General features: G+C 39.2%; 1 protein-coding gene across 2 annotated transcripts in view; it reads right to left on the bottom strand.

The window, feature by feature from the left end:
* phf24 (PHD finger protein 24) overlaps nucleotides 1–26,749 on the bottom strand; it is a 211,262-nt gene that overhangs the window by 159,938 nt on the left and 24,575 nt on the right. For both annotated transcript variants that reach the window (XM_051930143.1, XM_028805156.2), the window contains exon 3: nucleotides 2,762–2,947. In XM_051930143.1, the coding sequence (XP_051786103.1) occupies nucleotides 2,762–2,947 (186 nt within the window). The remainder of the gene's footprint in view (nucleotides 1–2,761; nucleotides 2,948–26,749) is intronic.

Genomic DNA, 26,749 nt, shown 5'->3' with positions numbered 1-26,749 from the left:
AACTCCCCTGTTAAGCCTACAAAAGAAGTTATGTCGGGCAATCTTAAATTCCTTCGCACTTCTTCATCAGCGTCTGTTTTGCAAATGTGTCAAAAAGCACAAGCAGCCTGCTATCCCATCCCCCACCGACACTGCTGAAGTTCTCCCTTCTCAAGTCTGTTTATCTGGGTGAGAGGTGCCTGGAATTGTATAGGGTAAATAATATATTATTATTTGGAATACATACATTTCATGAGTGTTCTGTGTCTACAACGATCTGGATAAATGAAGGATGACAGGAAATACGAGGCAAGTAACGTTGAACACATAACTAAATAAGAAACTTTGTTCAAGTATAATTGATGAAATGTTGATGTGAAATGTATAATGTGTGAAGACTGAAGTTCAAATATAAAATACTTTCACAAAAGGTATAACAAACAGGTATGCTTCTAAATCAGGAGGTTGTAGGTTCGATCCCGGGTGTTCCACCGCATTTTCCATTTTGAGTAGTGAGCTGTTATTATTGCTATTATATAATAAAAACATACATTTGATTTGAGTCTTTAACACCCATTGTAAATTTTTGCTACATGTAAAAGTTAGCATTTATTTATTCAGTTTTATTTTCTCATTCACGTTCACATGGTACAACAAGCTTGCCTCTTCCTCTCTGAGTTGATGCCATTTATCTCCGTTCTTTTCACAAGAGCAGCGATGATCACAGTTGGTAATGTGGTTAATGCCTGGTCAGAACTATTTGTTGTACCACCAATCAAAGATACTGTGACCGGTATCAGACTATCATGCAGCATTTGTGCTTTGACAACAAATACACCTATGCAGAACATGTGAAAAATGACAGATTTGCATTTGCAAATTTATGAGAAGATCCCAGTCATCCCACAGAAGGACTTTCAGAGACTGTGGTCATAAAGGCAGAACCGTAACAATGGACAACTTCTCCACGTCACTTTTGCTGGCTAATAAACTGCTGCAATGCAACACAACTCTGCTTGGTACCATAAAGTGAGACGGGAACTTCCACCTGCTGCTAAAGTCACTTCAGTATGCGTGCAATTCTCAACGCTAGTATTTAGATCTAGAAGTGCCATGCTGACGGTGTATGTACCCAAAAAGAAGAAGTCTGTCTGCATTCCCAGTACCATGCACCATAACGCGGAGATTGGACAAGACTGAACAAAAATCCATTTTCAAATGACAAATCATGTTCAAATGACAAAGCATTTTCAAATAATTGCGTTCTCATGCGTGATTGTGTGTGTGTGCATGAGAAGGGCAGAGACAGTTCTGATATCATTCAAGTGGTTACTGGAATATAAAATAAACACTTTTGCAAAGGTATAATGAAACAAGTGTGCTTTTATTCAAGAATAAAACGGAATAAAAAAATTCAAGTAACAAGATACCAAGAAGACATGATTTGCCAGCGTTTGTGCTTATATCCCTTCATCTTTTAAAGGTAGAAAAAATTTATGCCAGCTGTTACAGACTCAAAGCAAATGTATGTTTTTATTATATAACAGTAATAATAACAGCAGCTTACTACTCATCATGGTAAGACCCAGGATCAAACCCGCAACCTCTTCATTTTGAAGCAGCCGTTCTTATCTCTACACCAACCATGCAATCGATATTTGGGCTTTGGTTTTTACATATTGACAGCAACATTTAAATTGAATAATTTCTTTTTTTCAGTTATATTCTTGAATAAAGGCGAACTTGTTTTGTTATACCTTTTGTGAAAGTGTTTATTTGATATACGGACTTCAGTCATACATTATACATTTTTCATCAACATTTTATTAATTTTTACTGTAACATGAAAAAAAATTATGTTTTAGTTATGTGTTCAACATTTCTTGCCTCGTATTTCCTATCATACTACATTCACCCAGATCGTCGTAGACACAAAAGACACATGAAATGTATGTATTCCAAATAACAATATATCATTTACCCTATACAACTCCAGGTACCTCACACACAGATAAACAGACTTGAGCTGGGAGAACTTCAGCTGCGTTGGTGGGGGATAGGATAGCAGGCTGCTTGCTGCCTGTGCCGATTGACACATTTGCAAAACAAAGACGCTGATGAAGAAGTGCAAAAAAATTGAAGGTGGCCTGGCATTACAACTTTTTTTCATAGGCTTCAGGGATTCTAGTGTTAAGCCACCAGTTGCATGGGAAGGCTTCATGCCTCAACCAACCCAGTACAAGTGGTGGCCCAGATCTGTGGTGTGGCCTTACCACTACAAAAAAAAAAACACTAAAATCCCATTCTTAAAACAAAACCCAAGTCCCTACTTAAATTCAGGACATTTAAAAGAAACAACAATTTTTAAAAGACAAAACAATGAATAAATAAATGTCCCTTTAAAAGTAGTAGTCCTCTGGCTTGGTTTCACGGGTTCTTTTAAAAGTCAGGCATCTAACCCATTTACTGATTCCTTCCAGTTTTCATTTTCTACTGCCTTGGCTCAGTGCACCACTGCCACCAAATGAGACAGTACGGCATATTCTGCTATGATACCAACATTCAAAATCTCCCATTTTTTGCTGTAAAAAGAAAAATCTCTGTACAGATATTGGATTTGAATAAACTAAAGGCATTTTATTAATAAAATAAACACTAGCAGTGAGTCACCTATAAAATCCCAGTGTTTTTGGTCAAACTCAAAAATCTCAAAGAAAGAAAATACATAATGCAGTGCTAAATTTAGACAGTGAAGAAAAAGGGGACAACAAAATCAACTTACACAGTAATAACAACTCCACCCAGTAGCAGTATGTGCAGTTTCAGTCAGATGCTGAAGGTTCTTTTTGTGCAGGTAACCCATTTCTCTCAGACAGCCATCATGAAACACACGAGTGCAGATACGGCATGGGTAGAGATCTTCAGCAGTCCACACTTCACAGATTTCACACATCTCATCATTAACAAGCTACGGGGAACAAAGAAATGAATATAAGGCAGTAAAGACAAATGATTTAACACTTATGTTGTACATTTGTTATATATAGAAGAAACTGCTGCAGTAAATCGCATCATGTCTTACTTTTCCATAACATCTATGATACTCATTCTTTTACATTCTTATTTCACTGATTCAGTTAAAGAGTGCACTTTTTAAAACACTGCAAAGATAATGTTTTTAGTTGATGTAAACTCTGTGGACACAAATCCACAATTCTGCCATACACTAGACATTTGATTTATTTTTGCAACCCTACCCATTACATTTTGTTTTATTGTGTAGGATGTCTCTGTAGCAGTGATACTGATAGGTTAACTTCTTTAATTATCAACTGTTTTTAAATATTTTAATGATTTTTCTACATCCATCTTTTTTCAGAACGTATCGCCTATTACAGTTTAATGGCAAGTTGGAGCCCATTCCAAAACTATTTTGCAAAGACAGGAATCAAAGATGGAAGAGATGCCAGTCTCTTTAAGGACACATTCAGTTTACACTCACCAATTTTCCTAATATGCATGTTTTGGGACATAGGTTGATGAGTTTGTCTGAAACCCATACAAACATGAAAAGAATATATATATAAAATCAACCCACTAAATAAGCAAATCAGGATTCAAACTAAATTTGATGAAGCTGAGAAACCATAACACAAACCGCTATACCACTGTGCAACTTACGGCATTTTTTTATTTTATATTAAATTAGCAGTACTTCAAGTAACTTTTCCATCCGAATCTAATTTTATAAACAAAAAGGCAATTCCTGCATATTATTATAATAGTATGTGTTATTTAATTGTATAGCTTGTTAGTGCTATCATTCTGCAACATCAGTCCATTTTTTATATTGCAGATTTTCTTTTCAGAGAATATGACTAACTCATCTGTGGCCCAGAGCAGATTACTTATTTTTTTTTTTTTTTACTTTTTTCCCCCATTTCTATCCAAATATTGTATTTTTACAGACAATTCATGATGAATAAACACAGGTATAAACTGGAAAAGGTTATTTATAATTAATACTGAAACTGTACTTATTTCCAAAAACACAGTAGGTGTTACAATAAAAGAGTTATAATACAAAAATAAAAATAAAAATAAAAGATACATGTTGTCACACACATGCGAATGGGGGACATCTTCAGGGCTTGCATGTTAATGGTAATTCCACTACAAGTCGGGAGTTGGCACTATCGTTTACATCCTTTCCCCTTTCTTGCCCTGACAAAACTGATGGCATGAGCATCTATGATGTCCTTTCTGACAACAAACCCACCACTTCCTCCCAGAACAACCTAAAAAGATGCCACCACCAGAACACATCAGTCATTTTTACATTTATGTCTGAAAAGAATTTACACTGCAGCACTGGCTGCTACTTTACCTATTGCTTTGCTCTCTTGGCCAAAAAAACATGTAAAGTACAAAGGGTTTACCATCCAGTTCTCCAACCTTTATTGTTGTACTTTGTTTTTATTACAGTAGTGTGTTCAGCAGGACTCTTTACTGTAACACGTCAGAACCAGTGGACCGCACTGTGGTTGTCGCAGCACAGTCTGAACAACTCCAGACTCACTAAGTACAGGTGGCCAATCAAAGGACTAATTTTGCTGAATGCCCAACGGACAGCAAGTAAGGCTCTGAGGGAAGAGAGGGTATTTGGACGCTCACAGGTACTGGTACCACTTTGCCCTAAGGAGGGCATCAAAGCATTCCTCTCAAGCTTTGAAAGAACAGTAATCTGGTATCATAGACAAAAATGAAAGGGTGCATCGTGGCACAGAGGGTTTACTATAACCTTGATGAGTGGACCACTGCTAACTATGATTGCCTAAAAGCCAAAAACGTCTTGTCAGCTATGGTGTAACACCAGCTCATCAGGCACGACATTGACAAAAGTGGCGGTTTGATCCAGAGTGGCTGTCGCGCTTTTAGGCCTTTGACTTGTGGAGCAAACTCGCCCCTTGGTTGAAGAGGGAAAATTTAATGGAAAAAGTAGTGGAGATTATGGCAAGCTGAATTAACATTTAGAGTAGGGGTGGGCGGTATGACCAAAATTCTATATCACGGTATTTTTCTAAATTATCCCGGTTTCACGGTATTTGACGGTATTTTTTTCCCATGCATGAGTGGATGTTAAACACATTTTCCACTGCAATTACTGGCTAAGAATAACCTATTCCACTGTCAAGAGTATTGTACATTGTACAAAAAAAACATTTTAATGTGCACACAAGTATTAATACAGGTTTGCATTGCCCCATAAAGTGATAGTTTTCAAGGGGGTGGCACTAATGAAGAGAAGGAAATCACATTGCATGACAGATGCAGTCAAAATATAGAACCTTTTTATTTAACAAATTTTGCAAAAACTTAAATTATAATTTTGACAACATATTTTCAACCATCCAAAGAGGTATTTAGACTTAGGAAAATATCCAGAAGTGCTTGTCAAAAGTTGTATTGCACTGAACATGTCTTAGAAAAGGAATAAATAAATATTTTTTGTAAAACAACTACACTTTCTGTTAATGTTAACAATCTCTGTCCACAGACACGTTAAAGTGACTTTTTAAACAACTTTACCATCATTAAACTGCATAATATTTAAACTAATAAATAATAACAATAAAATAAATAACTGTATTATTATTGATAGTTACACTATTACTTCAAGGCTTCAAAAGCCCAGGTGCATTACACAGTATTCCCCAAATTAAAATAAAATAAAACAAGTGCAATCTTGGTGATGACAGAATTCACTATCTTAATCTTCTTTATTTATTTATCTGGTTTGTACAACGCTATATACTGTATACGCTGCAGTTCTTTATTATATTCTGTAAGTGCCTTGGGCATGGGAAAGGCGCTATATAAATAAAATGTATTATTATTATTATTATGACATCTTTACCAACTGAACTATCATTTAGGCAAACTGCATTAATATGGACCTTGCTTCAAGCTAAGCTATATACATAAATAATACAACTGTAACTTGCATTTATAATTGTATTTGTGGTATAGCCCTACGGAATCGTATTAGGGACACAGGGAAGAAAAAAAAAACTATACGTCGAGAATAAAGTCGACATTTCCACTCTATTCTCATAGTTTACTTTATAATTAAAGTAGAATGTCGTAAACTAAACTTCATCCTAAAATCGTTTAATTTACTAGATTTTCTCAAACCCCGTCATAAGTTAATGTAGCACATTAAATGCTTTGTGTTGTGTTCCCCGACCCAGTTGTCCCAGATATTCCTGCTCTCTGAAAATTTAGAATTTATATCAAGTATTTATTTATATCAAGTATTTATCTTGGCACTCTAAATGTTCAGAGAGCATGAATATCATGTGAATGGATTCTGTGCGGCGATCGCTGCCGGTGCCTCCTCTTAGTGCAGAGGAAGTCAGTTTAAGAAGCTCGGGGAACACTTAACACAAAGCATTTAATGTGCTATATAACTTATGACGGGGTTTGAGAAAATCTAGTAAATTAAATATTCATTTTACGATGAAGTTTAGTTTACGATGTTCTACTTTAATGACAAAGTACGAGAATAAAGTCAACATGTCGTCACAATATTACACAGTACCCAGGTACATTACACTGTATTAAAAACAAATAAAAGTACAACTTGGCTTGCAGTATTATCCAGTAGTATAGAAACAGTATTTACACATCTGACCTTTTAAAACTAAAGCATCTCCAGGCGACAGACGTGACTCATTTTTTTCAGCTCTCTGTCCATTTTCACCGCGGCATACCTATGCTACCGCCCACTATTTGGTGGTGTAGCAGTGAAAAAGAGCCCTAGTGCAACAAATCTGTTTTTAGCGGTGTAGCAGTGAAAAATGTCCCCACTTGAAAAGTTTCCCGCTGCGCCACGTTCCGAACGTCGTTTAGGCAATTTAAACCGGTGTTGCGGTATAAGAAAAATCCATATCATAAAAAAAATAAAAAACGGTTTTCGGTATGAACCGGTATACCGCCCAGCACTAATTTAGAGATATCTCAAAATGAATTTTAAGATATCTGGAAATGAATTTTAGAAATCTCAAATTGAATTACAGATATCTTAAAATGCATCTATTTTAACTCTTTTAGGGCAGATGTAGACTTTTGTCGACAGGAGGGGTTGGGAGCGCATTTCGACAAAAGTCGACATCCTGGGGTAGGATGGCGACAATCAGCTGTTAATGGCGAAAAAACTCACTGTTACGTCACAGGCATTCCCTCTCTGCTTGGAGGAATGTTAGACTCATTGACTCAGCATCTAATCCTTGCGTGTGTGTGAGTTATGAAATGTAAACAAATGTAAACAAAGGCAAGATGGCATTGACATCTCATGAAAGAGCGAAGAGAGTGCAGAAAAGAAAATGCTGACAATACAGACAATGTTTTGCGCATTATTGCTGAGTCGGACTCTGATTTTTCAGAATCTGATTTTGTTGACAGTGATCAGGACATCGAGCAGGAGAGTGAGGAGCCAGCATCGGATGCCAGCTGAGCGCATTTGCACAGCCGATGCACTTATGGCAAGGTTCGCATGGGAGGAATACCCAGACATTGATCCGTGGGAGCCAAACTGGCTACCAGACTTCACAAGACGGCATGGCTTGCTGTTGGACACGACAGATTACCAGCTACCGGACTACTTCAATCCGTTTTTTCCTGAGGCAGCTTTTCAGCTACTGTCAGACTAGACAAACAGGTATGCGGAGCAATTTTTTGAATCGCAGGCTGCGCTTGCACATCATTCTCGTTTTTCAAAGTGGAAACCCACAACGAAAAACGAGATGAAAGGCTTTGTGGCATTAAAAATAGAGATGGGACTAGACTGGAGATATAACTTCAGGGAGCATTGGTCCAAACGTGCTTTGTTTCCTGGTGGCTTAGAACAGGTTATGCAGTATGATAGGCACGTGCTCCTGCAAAGTTTTATTCAGTTCTGTGATAACCAGAAGCAAATCCCAAGGGGTGAGCCAGGCTATAACCCAATGTATAAAGTTCAACCCCTGCTTGACATTGTGGAACCAACATATAAATAATTTTATCAGTCTGGCCATGATTTGCCTGTGGATGAATCTATGATAAAATACAAGAGGCGCCTCTTTTCCGCCAATATATGCCAGACAAGCCCACAAAGTATGGCAAAAAGGATTTTGTACTGGCAGAAGCAAACACTGGTTTCTGCCTGAAAGTAATTACAAATATAGGAAAGTATTCCTTTCAAAGAGAGAACTGTCCCTTGACATGTCAGGTTGTGCTGGAGCTGCTTCAGGGCTATGAACATTTGGATCATGTTGTGTACATGGACAATTTTTATACATCACCAGAATTGTTCAAGGAGCTACAGAGCAGGGGAATTGGAGCCTGTGGAACAGTGAGGGTGAACAGGGGACACATGCCTTCACAGTTGAAGCCAGACAGGCTGAAGATGAAAAGAGGTGACAATCCGGTTTTCATGCGGGCGGAAAACTTGGTGGCATTGGCATGGCACGATGTCCAACAGGTAACTTGTCTCTCTATAGTACACACTAACAATATATGTAAGAAAGTTAATCGTTAAAAGGGAAACCCAGAAGGTAGGAAGCTGGACAAGCCAGTTGCACTTGAGGAGTATAACTATAAAATGGCTGGAGTTGATTGAATGGATCAGATGCTGGGGTCATACACTTACGGCCATAAGTCCACCAAGTGGTACCATGCTGTGTACCATCGCATGCGTGAGATTGCACTTACAAATGGCTATATATTGTTCAAGCAGGCAAACAGTGACAGCACTATGACTGCGGCAGATTTCTGCAAGAAGGTGGTTGACAGCTTGCTGGCAGAGTATGTTGCAGTGCCTTTGGCAAAGCGAGGAAGGCCATCACAAAGAGCAGTGCCAGACAAGCTGACTGAGCGTCACTTTCCTACAACATATGAGGACAAAAAATACAAACCTGACTGTGTTGTGTGCAGCAACAGACAATTGAAAAGAAGGCACCAGTGCAACACATATTGTAAGCAGTGCAATGTGGCAATGCATGCAATTGGCTGCTTTGAGCGATATTATTTTGCAGGACTTTGCTGTGTAACATGTACAATATGTGAAATCATATAGTATGCGGGCTCATACAACGTGCAAGACAGTAACATTTGTCCAAAATAAATATTTTTTGTTGATTTGTTATGTTAAAGCATTGCTTTGTGTTATTTTTTTTTAAATTTAGTTTTTGGAAAAATATTCAGCCCTGGGAGAAAAGAAACAAAAAAAAAAAAAAAAAAGAGTCAAGATATCTAAAAAGCATTTTATGATATCTCAAATAGATTTCAAGATATCTTGAAATTATATGCTGTATATTTTGAGATATCTGAAATGCATTTCAAGATATCTTAAATGCAATTCGAGATATCTCGAAATAGGTTCCTGTGCATTTTGAGATATCTTAAAATCACTTTCTGTAAAAATTCCTATTTCAAAGGGACTTCCTGTCTGTTTTAAGAATTTTTTTAAATGTATTTGAGATATCTTGAAATGCACAGGAAGTTATTTTAAGATATCTGAAACTGTATTCGAGATATCTTAAAATGCACAGAAAGTATTGTTGAGATATCTGAAAATGCATTTCAGATATCTTAAAATGAGTGGGAAGTTATTTTAGGATATCTCGAAATATAATTAAGATATCTTAAAAAGCATTTAACTTGAAATTCACTGCTGTTTGAGATATCTAAAATACATTTTTAGATATGTAAAATTCATTTCACGATATCTTAAAATGGGTCTCTGCAACATTTCAGATATATTACAATATATTTTTAGATATCTCACATTGTACTTCAAGATATCTCAAAAGCATTTTCATATTTCTACAATACAATTTAAAGGTATCTGAAATACATTTCCAGATATCTCAAAATCACTTCCTGCTCATTTAAAGATATCTCATGTACATTTTGAGATATCTTATAATAAACAGGAAGTCTCATTGAAAGAATTGGCATTTTTACAGGAAATGATTTTGAGATATCTTGAAATGCATTTCAGATACCTTAAAATGTGTGATAGGTCAATTTAAGATATCTGAAAATTCATCTGAAGATATGTTGAAGGGTAGGCACGGTTATTTTGAGATATTTGAAAATGTATTTGAGATGTCTTAAAATCCATTTGAGATATCTCAAAATGTATTGCAGGTATCTTAAAATGTAAAGGATATTATTTTAAGATATCTCAAAGCGAGTTTCAGATATCTTAAAAATTATAGATATCTGAAATTGATTTTGAGATATCTCTAAATGTTAATTCGGATTGCCATAGGAGATTGTTTTGTGCAATTATTTGAACTCACTGCCAGAATATTTTGCTTTGTCTTTTCCCGCGTTATATATTGGACATCCCAGAAAAAGAGAAGGAGTTAGCAACCACAACCACTTTTGGTGTGGTATGAAACTGCTTATTTTGTTGGATAACCCTAACCCTGAAGGTTACCCCCACCACTAAGTGTTCATTTCTGACAAGGGACCATCATTGATAACAGGGCTACCTTTCATTACAGCGCAGAGTAAATCTGGAAACTGAATAGATTAGGAATACAAAAGTATAATGATACCTTTTTTGTAAACGGCTCCTCTTAATCAGAGTCTACTCTGAGGCTCTCCCAAGTTGCTGTGCTTCTCGCCCTATTATGGAGGGTCAACCCCACAATTCTGTGGAGACTTAATTTCTGCTGCATGTTTTCTTGATCTGATTCTTTTGGTCATTATCCACAGCTCATGACCATAGATGAGGACAAGGATGTGGATCAATTGGTTTACTACTAGCTTTGTCTTTAAGCTCTGACCCACTTCAATAAACTGCCATCATAAGCACAGCTACTGTTCCAGTCCATTTGTTAATCTCATAGTCCTTTCCTCCTTCAATCTATCTATTATGAACAACAGCCAGAGATACCTAAACTCTACCAAGGGCAGTTGCCCCCCATTCACCTGGACAGAGTAAAACTCTTAAAAGAGAGAACAATGGTCTCAGATTTAGAGGTGCTGATCTTCATCTCAGGCACTTCACACTCAGAAGTAAATCTCTAGACATCCTCATATCCTGAACTGCACCTTCATATCCTGTCCATAAAATCCACAAAGAGGAGTGGTGCAAAGGGACAACCTAGTAAGAGTCCAACACCCACTGTAAACAAACTCGTCAAATACAACCCTCATTTTGTTCATGTAGGCAACAAATAGCAGGCAAAAGAGGCCCTGTTACGCCATATTCCTGCAGCAACTGCCACAGCATATGTCAACAGCACAGTCAGGTGTATTTTCCAAATTCAAAAGACACATATAGACTGGATTATCATATACCCATGCAAACTCCAGAAACTGTGCAATTGAGAAGAGATGGCCAACTGTTCCACAGACAAAAAGAAATCTACATTGTTCCTCTTGTATCTTAAACATAACCTGGGAGGCTGAGGAGTATGATCCCTTCATAGTTGGAACACACCCTCTGGTTACCTTTCTTAAACATGAGGACCCTCTACTCCAGTCTGCCAGGTCAAAGGCCCTTTACCCACCCCTTCCAAGGTGTACCAAATAGACATGTTCACCATGCTGTCCCAATGATGTTCAGTGCTTTCAACATCTCCGGCTGGATCTCATCCATCCTTAACACTAAAATCCCTAAAGCCTACGACAATATTCATAATGCCAGGCCACCTTAAATTCCCTTGCATCTCTTCATCAACGTCTTTGTTTTGCAAATGTGTCAATCCGCACTTGCAGCAGACAATCTCATCTCCCACCAAGGCAGCTGAAGTCAAGTCAGATGCAAAACTCTGGGAGTTAGGTGTCTGGAATTGTGTAGGGTAAATAATATGTTGTTATTTGGAGTAGATACATTTAATATGTGTTCCAGGATGACAATCTGTGTAAATGTAGGATGAAAGGAAATGTGAGGCAAGAAATGTTGAACACATAACTAAAAAAAAACTTTTTCATGTCATAGTAATAATTGACAAATTGCTGAAGTGAAATGTTTAATATGTTTTGAACATGCTAAACGCAGCTCCAACCACCTCTTAAGGAGTGATTCAATGGGAAATAAATACAGTTTTATTATCTCCTCTGCTAGATCAGCTGCAAGCTTGCTGCTGTTGCAAGCCTCTCCTGAAGCACACCCCTTTGAAGAGGAAGATTTTCTGTTCTTTTAATTGAGAGATGGAGCTGTGTCCTCGGGGTTGACACAGAGCCCGGATCACTCCTGAAAGAGACTATTTTTGTTTTAAGTATTTGAATAAAGTTTTTGTCTCTGGAATTTCCTGAGTGTATCTGTGCAACTTTGTGACCCAAGCGTGACAATATGAAGACTGAAGTCCAAATATCAAATAAACAATTTCACAAAAGGTATATCAAAACAAGTGCGAATTTATTCAAGAATATAACTGAAGAAAAAGAAACTGTTCAATTTACATTTTGCTGCCAATGTGTAAAAACTGAAGCCCAACTATCAATTGATACAAAGTAGATAAGTCCACTTGACTGGTGCAGAGTTAAGGACTGCTGTCTCATAATCAAGAGGTTGGTGACTCGAAGTAGACACACAAACACAGCTCAATCATTTCTTCTTGGGGTCTTGTTGAGGAAAAGGACACCGCAGTGTCTATGGTGAATATTACTTTCCCTTCCACAAAGACCTTCATATCAAAATGTCATTTGAATGATTTTTTTAAAATTCAAGAATCCAAAAATAAAACTGAATAAAAAAATCATTTGAATGACATGCTGATACAAATGTTTGAGTGCAAGGAAAAGTAATGTTTTAAGTACCATAAATTTACACGGGATGTTCCAGACTCACATCAAATGTATGTTTTCATTATACTATAATAATACAAGCTCGCTAAACAAAGTGCTAAAACGCAGAGATGATGCATGATTCAAACCTATTACCTTGCCATTGCTAAACAGTTGCACATCCACTGCACCATCTGTGCAGATCCGTGACGGAGCAGAGATACCACTGTGACAACTGGTTGAAAATGAAATGCGCAAATACAACACATATGTGAGCGTCTTCTACTTTGCACTAACCAATAGCTGGGCTTCAGCAACATGTCAGTTGAGCAATTTCTTTTTCTTTGGTTTTATTCTTGAACAAAAGCATACTTGTTTTGTTTCACCTTTTGTGAAACTGTTAATTTGATATTTGGACTTCAGTCTTCACAAATGCTACACTTCACATCAAAATTATGTCGTGATTACTATAACTATATTACTATATTAAATGTATGTATCTCAAATCACATTACCTATAGTATATATAATTCCTTACAAATGCATCGCCAGGTAAACACTTCAACACAGACTTCAGCTATGAGGAGTGTAGCAGGGTTATGCCTTCTGACTGAATGGGGAGTGGGGGGTGTAGCAGGCTGCGTTCTGCTAAAATACATATCTGCAAAACAAAACTGGGCTATTATTAACTGCGCAGAGTTTCTTGGCATATGTCTGAAAAATTTAAGGAGGTCAGGGACAATGGTATAAATTGTAAGCTTTAGGGATTCTGTTGTTAAGACCAGAGTTCTCGGATCAACGTAGTGACTTCAGTGCAATACATTGGACTACTCTTCACCGGACATGACAACTGCTGCCTCCTGATTGAGAGACTTGTCCACTGGGTTGAGGAGTTCCTCAAAATGTTTCATTAATCTGACATTAATGAGCATAAACCATCTTCTCCGAAGCAGATCAGAGTGGTATGCCTTCTACTTCTAGAAGTTCATGACCAGTTCCTTCACTTGATAACATTAAAGGAGAGACTGCTGCCTTGGCACCATTGTGGTAGAGCCTACAGCATGCTTGGTACAGCTTGAACAAGGAGTACATTAGAAAGCTTGGCATACTAGCCTGTTAGGTGCCTGTATTAAGGATCTGTATCAAGGAAGTGATGCTGCCAGTTAACAAATACTGAGGTTTATCAGTTAAAAGTTAAAAATTCAGTTGCATAGGATGACACTATATCTTGGAGCCCTTTAGATGGGCTAGTATCCTGGCTGAGATGGATGACTGGTTACCTAACCAGAAGGCCCTCATAACGAACAGAGAACATTGGTGGATGGGCATATTAGCCAGGATGGTTCATGTCCCCTTTACCAGTGAGGAAGATATAATGGAATGACAGGGTATGACTGCCTCTAGTGGCATGTGTTCCCCCAGTCCACTGAGAGGCAGCATCCCTATAGTGTAACTCCCATTTTCACACCAACTGGGCTACATGGAATTTGTAGCTCTAGAGAGCATCCCTGGTGGGGTGCTTGGGTTGCTACAGGGTACTGACTAGGAAGTGCTTCCTCACTAAAGTGCCGACAAACCAGAAGTACTACCAGGGCTGGTTTAAAGGGAGTCCTATACCTCAACCAGGCAAGCTGGAGTCGGAAGAGGGGAACCACCCTAATGTCAGTAAAAAGAAAACTGAAATGAAAAATGTACAACAAATTAAACCTGGCTCGGTGGACACTTGTGACTGTTTCAGCCAAAAAAAACAGTCCCTTTGCCCCTGTGGAGCAAACAGGAAATTCCACTCCACCATTCTCTGTGGAGACAAGATGATACATATGGTGATGTTATCTTAACAATATAGTCAGTCCTTTGAACTTTAAATGAAGACCCAGTTTGCCCAACCCCTAAGAGAGAGCTCTTGCACAGTTCAACATGTTGAGTTATTCAGAACAGTCCTTATCAACCTCAGTGGTTATGACAAATGAGACTGATGTTGAGTACACTAAGCTATTAGCCTTTGCCCAAATTGAATATACAGAATTTCATGTGGCATACAAGTAATCTACATGCCAGCTTGATCCTACTAAATTTGTTAAAAATCTTTAACCTATTATTGGTAAATCACTTGTAAGTATTTTACATTCATTACTAAATCTTGGCTGTATACATAAATATTTTAAAATAGCTATTATTAAATCTCTCTTTAAAGCATAAGTTTGTGAATACCAATGATGACAAAGTGTGTTCTAAAGTGAAGCATTTTTTATAAATTAAAAAAAAATATACCATGTCTGCTTTTACAGTTTACAAAGAGACTGATGCTAGGTGAAGCTGTTTTTGGTATTAGAAAGGTAAGTTTATAACTTACGCTTATCTTACTAAAAGTAAAAAATGATAAAAACTAAACTGTCAATGCAACCAAAATATAATTTGTCAAAAGAATTGATTATGAATCATTCTCTAAAGCTAAAACTTGCTTCTAGGATTATGTGCAGCTTTTGCAATATTGACTAATTGTCTGGATTAAGCAAGTCAGAAAATGAACAAGACATGATTAATGCTGTCTCACTTGGGTATGACGCTAGACATATTTAGGGATCGGAGCTAAAAGCGATATGTATATTTTTTGTTTGATTTTTGCAATTTGTGGAGAACCTCCTGAAATAGAATGCTTACTTTCAGTCCTATGTTGATTACACTCTGCTGTACTTATATAAAAAAATAAAAATTTTCTTTGATGTTATTATTAATTTATCCAATTAATAAAATGAATCCATGAAAGGTCCCTAAAGGCCTGGGGCCTCATGCATAACGCCGTGCGTAGAATTCGCACTATAACATGACGTAAGTACAAAAGCGGAAATGTGCTGACGCACAAAAAAATCCAGATGCATAAATCTGTGCATACGCCAACTTCCATGTTCTTCCGCTCCATAAATCCCGGTCAGCGTGAAAAGTAACGCATGTGCACACACCTTCTGTCCTGCCCCAACTCCTCCCAGAATTACACCTCTTTGAAAATGCAAATCAATATAAATAGCCCTTAAGCTCAGCGTTCTGTGAAAAGGCAATGGCAAAAGCACGGGGGGAAATAAAAGAATTTCAGCGAATACCAAGTGGAGGCAAAGAAAAACCTACTATTTGTTGGTTTAAACAGTGGTATAAACAACAAAAGGAAGCTGATCGAGTGACATAGCATGTCGGAGAAACTCGAAAGCTCAAGTTCACAAAGTCGCACAGTGCCCAAAATAAAAAAAAGAAGTTGTCACATATCAAAGTCGCCGTGAAAAGGCCAGTTGTAGCTCACCGTCTGAGTGTCACATGAAAGCTTATTAGGGTACAGAGGAACAAAAAAGGCATACAGTGGGAAAGAAGCACAAAATGTCAACTTTAATCTCGAAATTTCCACTTTAATCACTGTGAGGGATGGCCGGCCTGTTACCCCGGCCAATACCCCCAGGCCGCCAGATGGAGCTGTCCCTGCGGCATGGAAGTGTCCCGAATACCAGCAGGGAATCATGGACGATGGAGTTTTCCTTTACAGCCCTGCTGGATACCACAGGGGCCAACAGATGACGCTGCAGGGAGGCCCAGAGAGTTGTTTGTGCCCTATAACCCGGAAGTACGTCGTAAGCAAGGCGACAAAGGAAATGACGTGCTTCAGGGATGAAGAAAAGGATTTTTATCTGACCCGGAAGTGATAAGGAATGACATGGACTGTAGGGTTGGAACCACTTCCGGGTCAGGGAATATAAAAGGACGATGGGAAATCCCAGACGTTGAGCTGAGTTGGGAGGCAGGGTGGCTAAGCGTCTGGGAGTGGAGGATTGTTTATTGGTTATTGCTTTGATTTACTGAGTATTGTGGAGAGGAGGGTACTTTGTGCACTTATTATTATAATAAATATTATTATTTGGACTTTTATCTGGTGTCTGACATCTGGTCTGAGGGTTCAAGGGGTCACAGAGACCATAATCTGTCACATCACGTAGTTTATTTTGTCATTAAAGTAGAACATCATAAACTTCATCTTAAAATTGTTTAATTTACTAGTTTCTCAAATCCTATTGTAACTAAAGTAGCACGTTAAATGCTTTGTTTTGTATTTGATCTTCCATGTGCTCTATGTGTGTGAATCAATACGTGCTTCTGGGCTTTCTCTTGCTCCGACAGGACACAGACTCCATTACATTCGTGATATTACAGCTCTCTGAATAATTAAAATACTGAGATGTATACGTGATATCATTTTCATGATGGTAAGACTTAAAGCATGTTATTAAACATGGGAATACGGTGGCGCAGTGATTGTTCATGTCTCACTCAAGATGCTTGCTGTGCCGTGCGCGACCTTCAATGAAATAATTTATTGTAGTAGTACTGTCTCTTTCAAACATACTAACCCCCAATTCCTGTCCTTACTTTTCTTTCTCCAAGTACCCAATCACCACACAATCAGCTCTGTAATAGACGTTAAGCCATCTGCAAGCTTAGAATGCCGATTCTTCAAAACTTTTAAGGAACATTGAAATATCTTTGTAGTACATGTTTAATTATTCTATTAGGGCTGCACGATAACAGAAAAAATGATTATCACGATTATTTTGCTCAAAATTTTTATCACGATTAATAATGACGATTATTCCTTTGGTAAATGAAGTCTGTGACCAAAGCAGTGTAGCCTCGGCCAGTTATTCACAGATGCTGCCCTAATCATATTAGCTGCGTTGTCCGTTGTGATGCACACAAGTCTTTCTTCCACCAAGCCCGAAGCGGACATCGCTTCTTTGAGGCCCACTGCAATAAACTCCGCTGTATGGTCTTGTGGGAAAAACAAATGTTGCAAAAACGTGCTTTTCATCTCAGACTCGCTGTCAATAAAATGAACTGTCAAGCTCAAATACGGTTCCGCAGTTCTGCTTGACCATAAGTCGGTCATGGCAGCAAAATATTCAAGGCTGAGCCTGAGAATTTCTCTTTCTATTTCTTTTCGGCATTTCACATACAGCGAGGTCAGCGCAACATTGGAAAAATGGTTGCGAGAGGGAATGCTATATCTTTTATCAAGTGTTGCGATCATTTTGTTAAACCCCGACCTGCTCACGGTGGTTATTGGACACATATCCTTGGCTATATGGTACGTGATCGCCTCTGTTATTTCCCGGTGTCTTTGCGAGCTAGGCACAGGGCCGCTGCTGGCCAAATGGGTGCCCTAAGCAGAAATTTACTTTTGTGCCCCCTCCCCCAAATATTACGGGAGTAAAAATAAAATAATAAAAAAAACACCTACTATAGGGGCCAAAATAGAACTTTATTCAAATAAAAGTAAATACATAAATAAATTGTATCATTTATAAATTACAATTGTAGCTCTACAGCAAAAATACAAACTAAAATTACACTTTAAATAAAACATTTATAATAAATAAACTAAACAATAATAAACTGAAATAAAATCAACACTGTCATCTGCTGGAGCTTTCCAAAGTTCAAAATTTACAAAGGCACACTTCTGCTTTTTCTTGAGGCAAAGTCGTAAATGAGCTCTTCATATGATAAAGTCTTTGCTAATTCAGAGTTGATGCTGACAATTGCCAGACCACTCATGCGCTCTTGTGCCATAGATGAGCGCAAGTACGTTTTGATGAGCTTCATTTTAGAAAAACTTCGCTCAGCAGAGGCAACAGTTACAGGGAGCGTCACTGCTATGCGCAGAGCAATCCAGAGATTTCGGTACAGAGGTGAGGGCGCGCGCGTCATCACGTGTGCTTAGCCTACTCTGCGTTCACCGTAAAATGCAATATATACGTTTATATTTTTGTTTATTTGTATATGTATATTATTAATATTAATTTATTATTATAATATATAAAAACGATTTTTTTGAGCAGCTGGGATGGTGCCCCCCTGGGAGTTGGTGCCCTACGCAGACTGCGTACTCTGCGTATAGGGAGCGGCGGTACTGGCTAGGCAGATATGGTATTGCGTTGAACAATGTCCCTGATATTGTTGTCTGTGTTGTGGATGGCTGGTAATTTTTTGTTGTTGCTGTTTGTGCCTTCAGTCGTTGAAATTCTTGATAGTGTACTTTGTGGTGGCTTTTAAGGTGGTTGATGAGGTTTGTTGTGTTACCTTGGGACGTTTGGACGGAACAGGAGCAAAGTTTGCACAAGACTCGTACCTGATCAACATCACAATCCTCTAAATCGAAATAGTTCCAGACAACTGAGTATGACCCCTTTTTAGGAACTAACGATCGCACTTCTGCACGTTGCTCCGCCATCATATGTTTATTCTGACTGACTGTTATTGCTGCTATTGACTTCTACTGCTTCAGAAAGCGCTTGCAATCTAGACGCAGTAACGTCATAGTGACGCAGTCCAATCCGTAAACTCAGCCCATAAAAAACAGTTTGGTCTTTATACTGTAAAATCGCGACGATATTTATTAACTGATCGTGGGTCATAAATATCGTTATCATGAGAAAAAAAAGATTAATCGTGCAGCCCTATATTCTATCCATCTATCATTCCAGTGTCACGCCAGCACCAGCAAGAATACAGCACGAGGCAGGAACAATCCGTGAGCGGAGCGCCAGCTCCTCGCTAGCGCTGGGACACCGTGAACTCACATGTTTAATTATTAACAATATAGATTATTTAAATGATGTTAAAGTTTTATCTGTATAATATAGTAAACATGATCTGATGTGGCTACCTCTAACGGGAACAGCTGAAAGAAGAAGAAGAAGGTGCAATGAGAGTAACAACACTAAAGCAGCTATGGTATTTGGAATAGTTTGACCATTCTTTGGACCATTATATTGTTACAGGTTAATTACAATCAGATGCATTAAAATAATAAACAATATGCGGTTAATTTCAGTGTATTTATAAAGCCGTGTCAGGGATGTGGATCTAAAAAAGAAACGGTAACCACACAGGAACAGTAGCACTGCTTTGACGCTGGGTGCCGCCAGTGGAGAACTTGCGTATGACAGGGTATGAGCTACCGTGGAAATGTACGTGGCTTTACGCCAAGTTTAGGTTTTATACATCACGATTTGAACGTGGAAATGTTCTCGCACAACATTTTTGTGCGTATGCACCGTTTATACATGAGGGCCCTGCTCTCCACCATTCAGCCTGGCAATTTATTCCATGTGTCTATGTTTTTTTGAGTGAAGAAAAAAACATTTGTGTAAAATCTGCTCAATAAGTTTCCAATCGTGTCCCCATGTTCTAATTGCAGAATTTATTTTGAAGTTACACTTAGGATCAACTGTATTAATATCTGTGTTAAGCATCAGATCGGGTTTTAATTTAAGGAACTTGTAAAAGTTAGCTTTTTTCCAGTTTTATTCTCTCACTCACTGTAGCCGCCGAAGTATAAGGCGAGTTCAAGCACGGGTAAAACGCGTGCCGAAAGAAATCTCTCACTCCAAAAGTTCGTTTTAAAAATATTTACTGAAAATTAAAAGCAAATAATCCACACAAGAATAAAGTAGCTACACACATAGAATAAAAGGCTAAGAAAAGGAAACATGTATCTTCTCTAAACTTAGCTTTTCATGAGAAACTTTAGTTATTTCTGTACTTAAAAGTTCTTTACTTCTTCTTCTGTTCACTTTAAACATATGGAGCGGCACTTAAATTAAGTGCGTTTGTCTTACATGTTACTTAACACACACAAAAGTTACGTAGGCACGGTTTAAAACCATGTGCCCTCTAGAGAAGGAGAGGAAGGAGCAAACACGGGATATGTTACGGAGGTGAAAGTATGAGTTTCTTAATGTGATTTATGTGGGTGGAATAAGAGAAGGAGGAATAAAAATGACACCAAGATTCTTTACAGTAGAAGTAGGTCTGATGAGATCACCACCAAGATGGACTGGGAAGGAGCTCATTTTATTAAGTTGCATTTTAGTCCCAATTTGCAGGAGTTCAGTTTTGTTGCAATTTAATTTTTAAGAGTTCTACTCCATCCAGGTTTTAATTTCACTAAGGCAGGTTGTGAACTGAGAAAGTTCTGGTGAAGTTCCACTTTTAACATTGAAGTAGAGCGGAGTATCATCTGCATAAAAATGATAACCCAGTCCATAGCTATGGATAATATGGCCAAGGGGAAGCATGTAAATACAGAAGAGGACAGAGCCCTGAGGGACTCCTTGTGTGACTGGCGCTAAGCTAGATCTGCTGTTGCCAAGACTAACAAACTCTTGCCTATCAGTCAGATAGGACTTGAACCACTGGAGGGCAGTGCCAAAGAGGCCCAGCATGTTCTCCATTCTGGACAGTAGAATGTCATGTCTGACAGTGTCAAATGCTGCACTGAGGTCTAATAGAATTAATATGCTGGTTTGTCCAGAGTCTGCTGCCATAAGCAAATCATTGGTTACCTGTAGCAGAGCAGTTTCACAGCTGTGCCGCGCCCTGAAACCAGACTGAAAGGGTTCCATCAAATTATTAGAGGTTAAGTAATTGGTGAGTTAGGAAGCTACAACACGCGTGAGAACTTTTGACAGGAATGGTAAGTGGGAAATAGGCCGGAAATTATTAAGATTGTCAGCATCAAGACCAGACTTTTTTAACATTGGGGTTACAGAAGCAATTTTAAAAGTGAGCGGCACAGAGCCAGTGTCAAGGGATGAGTTTATTATTGTTGTAACAGTCGGGATTATGGCATGAAGGCAGGATTTAAGTAGTGTGCTGGGGATGGGGTCCAGTGCACAAGTAGTCAGCCTCATCTTACAAAGCAGATTATTAACAAACGCAGGAGACTGGTGAGAACTTAGAGAAGGAGCTGGATAGAGTGGGAAAACAGGAAGAAATATAAACAGATGATGTATTTATGTTAGTTGAATTATTTAGATCTTTAATTTTGTTATGGAAAAAGTGGAGGAATTTCTCACAGACTTCAGTAGAAGAGGTAGTTGGTCCAGATGCGGGTTTGAGTAGTTTATTAACTACAGAGAACAAAACCCTTGGGTTATCGTGGCCACTTTCTATTATTCTGCCATAATGGGTGTTCTTGGCAGAAGTTAGTGCTTCTCTGTAAGCTCTTTGGTGGTCAGAGAAAGCCTGGATATGAACAGTGAGGCCAGTCTTAGGAGACATTCTCTCAAGGCGTCGGCCAGCTGCTTTCATAGATCGCAATTCTGAATTATACCAAGGAGCTGAACGTTTAAAGGAAACCTCCTTATGTTTTAAAGGAGCTGTTTTACCTAATGCTGAATGAAGGGCTCAGATATAGTGGTCAACAAGACTATCTAGTGTTGATGGAATAGGTGCAGACAGTAAAACATCAAAAATGGATCCAGAAAGGATAGAGGGACAGATATTTTAAAGGTTTCTGTAAGAAATTTGTCATTTACAGGTAAGAGGAGGGAAAGGCAGTGAGACAATGAAAAATACTGCTTTATGGTCAGAGAGTCCCAAATCAGTGCTATAAATGTTGGCAACAGATAGTCCAGAAGTGCAGATCAGATCCAATATATGACCACCAGAGTGGGTAGGAAAATCAACCTGTTTAGATGTGGGGATGTCAATATGGATGTTGAAATCACTGAGAAGGATAATTCTCTGAGAGTAAGACCTTAGGTGGGTCAAAAGTTCAATCAGATCAGATAAGAAGGATGCATTGTATTTTGGGGGACGATAAAGAACAATGAGTGAGACAGGACCTGATTCCGTTATTAGTTTAAGAGCCAGGCACTCAAAAGACAATGAACAGTCAATTGGGATTCGTTTGATGTTCAAGGCTCTGTGTGGAAAGTGAAACCAGGTGGAGTCGCCTCCGTGAGAGACATAAATTAGTTTGGTTTTTGCCAAGTCTCCGTTAAACACAGAATATCAAGTTTGGTGTCAGTGATGAGTTCTGACAGCACCAATGCTTTGCCATTAAGAGATGGAGTTAAACAGTGCAATATTAGTTAATGAGGCTTCTTTTTGCACAGAGTCGTGATCAGGGTTTATTTCCACATAATGTAAGTTTGGCACACTGACACTTCTATTTCCAGGGCCATGAGAAGGATGGCTTATTCCTGAGCAAATGCTGCCAGTGGTCTTTTCATTCGCAGCCCGGCGGTGGCGGCAACCTGACCCGCGATGTACATATTTCGGGCACTGCAAAATAACGGCGTCCTTTAGGATGTTCCAGTCAGACCATTTGCTCTGGGCAAACTGTTTAATAAGAAGGAGTTTGTCATGAGAGTATTTTAGAATGATACTGGGCAATACTTATCTGAATAGCAGTGGAAAAGCAGCACAGCACAGTGGAACTGGTAGGACAGGCGGGTGTGGTAGCATAGGTGAGCAGCGATAACAAGCAGCAGAAAGCATAGCAGGAGGAGGTAGCCGGATTTGGAGGTTCCGATACACAGCCACAAACAGTAACACTTGGTAATTTCAGGTGTGGTCGCCCCAGAGCCATAAGCCAGGTTAGTATGAACATCAGATCAGTTCTCAGTTGTAGAGTACTGCAAAATGAAACAGGAGCAGATCAGCATAGCGAATATAATCATGGAGACAGATCATCCCGAGGTCCTAGATCGCCAGGTACAAAGAAATGTTCATAGGTCTTGTCCCGTGATCCACAGACTCAGCTGTTCCCAGTCAAAGTAGAGTCCATAAAATCTGTATACCTGTTTATTAAGCCAAATCCATGCAATTCGAGTCAGCTGTATCCACAAACTATACATACAATAAAAGAAATAAAACAAGTGTAAGAAAGTGTAGAATTAAGGCGAATTTTACGAAAAGTGCTGTTAACAGGGAGGAGCGGCAACAACATGCGTGTGCCAGCATCCCCTCACCTGCATTATACAACCTAACACCCCTTTAACTTTCTAGATTGCTTTTGTACACTTTATGGATGACAATAGTGATAGGTCTTCTCACAAGGGGTGCTTTCAAATTTTAAACCTCCCATTGTGTATTTAAATCTAACTTGTTGTGGTGGACGGCTGGAAGGACCCAGAGAGGGACTATACCTCCCCTCGGGCACGAGAGGGCAGCCGCTGTGGTTTGTATGGGGGACCATGGGAAAAGAGCATAGAAGCTCAACCCTACTGGGGCTCGTGGTCACCACAGGGGTGCCCCCCACAGGATTGTGGAGCCCTGGACATCAGCACTTCCGTCACACTCAGAAGTGCTGATGGAAGGAATTCCAGGAACACCCAGAGTGCTTCCAGGTGCTCATGCAGCACTTCTGCCACTCCAGGACGTGCTGCCGGAAGATCGTCAAGGAGCACCTGGAACACATCTGGGTGCTTATAAAAGAGGCTGCCTTTCTCCACTCGGGAGCCGGAGTTGGGAGGAGGTAGACGAAGCTTGGGAGGAGAGGAGGAAAGGCGACAGGAATAAGAAGATTGAAGGAAAGAAGGGACTTAATTGTGGGCTGAGTAAAGCATTGTGTCAGGTGGTGCTAAAGGAAACTGTAATAAATATTGTGTTTTTGGACATTTGGCGTCTGTCGGTCTGTGCCCAGGGGCTGTCTTATCACAATGTTTACAATGTGTAATATCTTCCATTGTTTTACACTGAATTTTATCTATCACAAATCTGTCCAAGCCTGTATGCTATCCAATTTCCTTTAAGCCAATTTAGCTGATTCTACATTTTCTGCTCTCACCTGCAAACATAACCAGGTTACCAATTACACTAACTGTGCTACAAGTCTAAGATGGTTTGAAATGCAAGTAATTAACATACACCTCAGCGTTAACATCTTTAGTGCAGTTTGTAGATCTGGTTGATGTGTCTCTGATACAAACCATTTAGTGCAGTGCTAATGTTTCTGATGCACCATCTGTTGGACAGCAGAGACATACCAGCTGGACAGACACGCTGACACTTGTCCTTTTATTAATGTGGATTTCTGTTTATATCATTTATGTATATTGAAAAGAGCAGTGGCCCTAGCACTGTCCCTTAAGAGACACCACAACACCACCTAATTCTGAAAACTTCCCCTCACCATTACACTCCGATTGCTGTGTTTGAGCCAATTCTGTACCAAGCTGCAGACTATTCTGTGAATTATCAGTTTTGGTTTGATCACTATTCTTTTACATTGTACCTTATCAAAAGCCTTATGAAAACCAAGATAAATCATATGCACCACTCTTATCGTATGCTTTTGTTGCTTCCTCATAGAATTTCAGTATATTAGTGAAAAACATCATTCCTTGTCTGAACCCAAGCTCAGTATTTGCTAATAAACCTGTTTCAAGACGTGCTGCTGGAGTATTTCCTTAATAATTCCTTCCATTAATTTACCTTTGATGCACATTAGACTTACTGACATACAGTTATTTGAATGAGCCCAATTTTTATAGAAAGGGATATTTTCTAGACTCCATTCTTTAGGGATTTACCCAATGTGCGGAGATTTTGGAAAAAATATGTGCCAAGAGTTTACACTATGGACAAACGTATTGGGACACACCTCTTAATTACTGAATTCAGGTGTTTCAATCAGACCCATTGCCACAGATGTATAAAAATCAAGCACCTAGCCATGCAGTCTCCATTTACAAACATTTGTGAATCAAAATGGGTCATTCTGAAGAGCACAGTGACTTCTAGCGTGGTACTGTAATAGGATGCCACCTTTGCAATAAGATGGTTCGTGAAATTTCATCCTGGCTGGGTATTCCACGGTCAACTGTAAGTGGTATTACAGTAATCCCTCCTCCATCGTGGGGGTTGCGTTCCAGAGCCACCCGCGAAATAAGAAAATCCGCAAAGTAGAAACCATATGTTTATATGGTTATTTTTATATTGTCATGCTTGGGTCACAGATTTGCGCATAAACAAAGGAGATTGTAGAGAGACAGGAACGTTATTCAAACACTGCAAACAAACATTTGTCTCTTTTTCAAAAGTTTAAACTGTGCTCCATGACAAGACAGAGATGACAGTTCCGTCTCACAATTAAAAGAATGCAAACATATCTTCCTCTTCAAAGGAGTGCGCGTCAGGAGCAGATGTCAGAGAGATAGAGAAGAGCAAACAAATCAATAGGGCTGTTTGGCTTTTATGTATGCGAAGCACAGCGGCACAAAGCTGTTGAAGGCGGCAGCTCACACCCCCTCCGTCAGGAGCAGAGAGAGAGAGAGAGAGAGAGATAGAGAGAGAGACAGAGTTTGTTTTTCAATCAAAAATCAATACGTGCCCTTCGAGCTTTTAAGTATGCGAAGCACCGTGCAGCATGTCGTTTCAGGAAGCAGCTGCACAAAAGATAGCAACGTGAAGATAATCTTTCAGCATTTTTAGACAAGCGTCCGTATCGTCTAGGTGTGCGAACAGCCCCCCTGCTCAATCTCCCTACGTCAGGATCAGAGAAAGTCAGCGCAAGAGAGAGAGAGAGAAAAGTAAGTTGGGTTTCTTCTCAGCCATCTGCCAATAGCGTCCCTTGTATGAAATCAACTGGGCAAACCAACTGAGGAAGCATGTACCAGAAATTAAAAGACCCATTGTCTGCAGAAATCCGCGAACCAGCAAAAAATCTGCGATATATATTTAAATATGCTTACATATAAAATCTGCGATGGAGTGAAGCCGCGAAAGGCGAAGCGCGATATAGCGAGGGATCACTGTATTGGAAAGTGCAAGCGTTTAGGAACAACAGCAATTTAGCCACAAAGCGGTAGACCACGTAAAGTCACGGAGCAGGGTCAATGACTGCTAAGGTGCATGGTGCGTAAAAGTTGCCAACACTCTATTGATTCCACAACTGAAGAGTTCCAAACTTCCACTGGCAAAAACTGTGGTGGGGACTTCACAGAATGGGTTTCCATGGCAGAGCAGCTGCATGCAAGCCTCACATCACCAAGTCCAATGCCAAGCATCAGATGGAGTGGGGTAAAGCACATCACCACTGGACTGTGGAGCTGTGAAGATCTGTGGAGTGATGGATCACGCTTCTCTGTTTGGCTGTCAGATGTGCAAGTCTGGTGGTGTTCCTAACTGGGAATAAGAACACAGTGGATGGATG

This window comes from Erpetoichthys calabaricus, chromosome 7 (assembly GCF_900747795.2).
Source record: "Erpetoichthys calabaricus chromosome 7, fErpCal1.3, whole genome shotgun sequence".
Classification (NCBI taxonomy): domain Eukaryota; kingdom Metazoa; phylum Chordata; class Cladistia; order Polypteriformes; family Polypteridae; genus Erpetoichthys; species Erpetoichthys calabaricus.
This window is presented reverse-complemented; position numbering and strand designations above follow the sequence as displayed.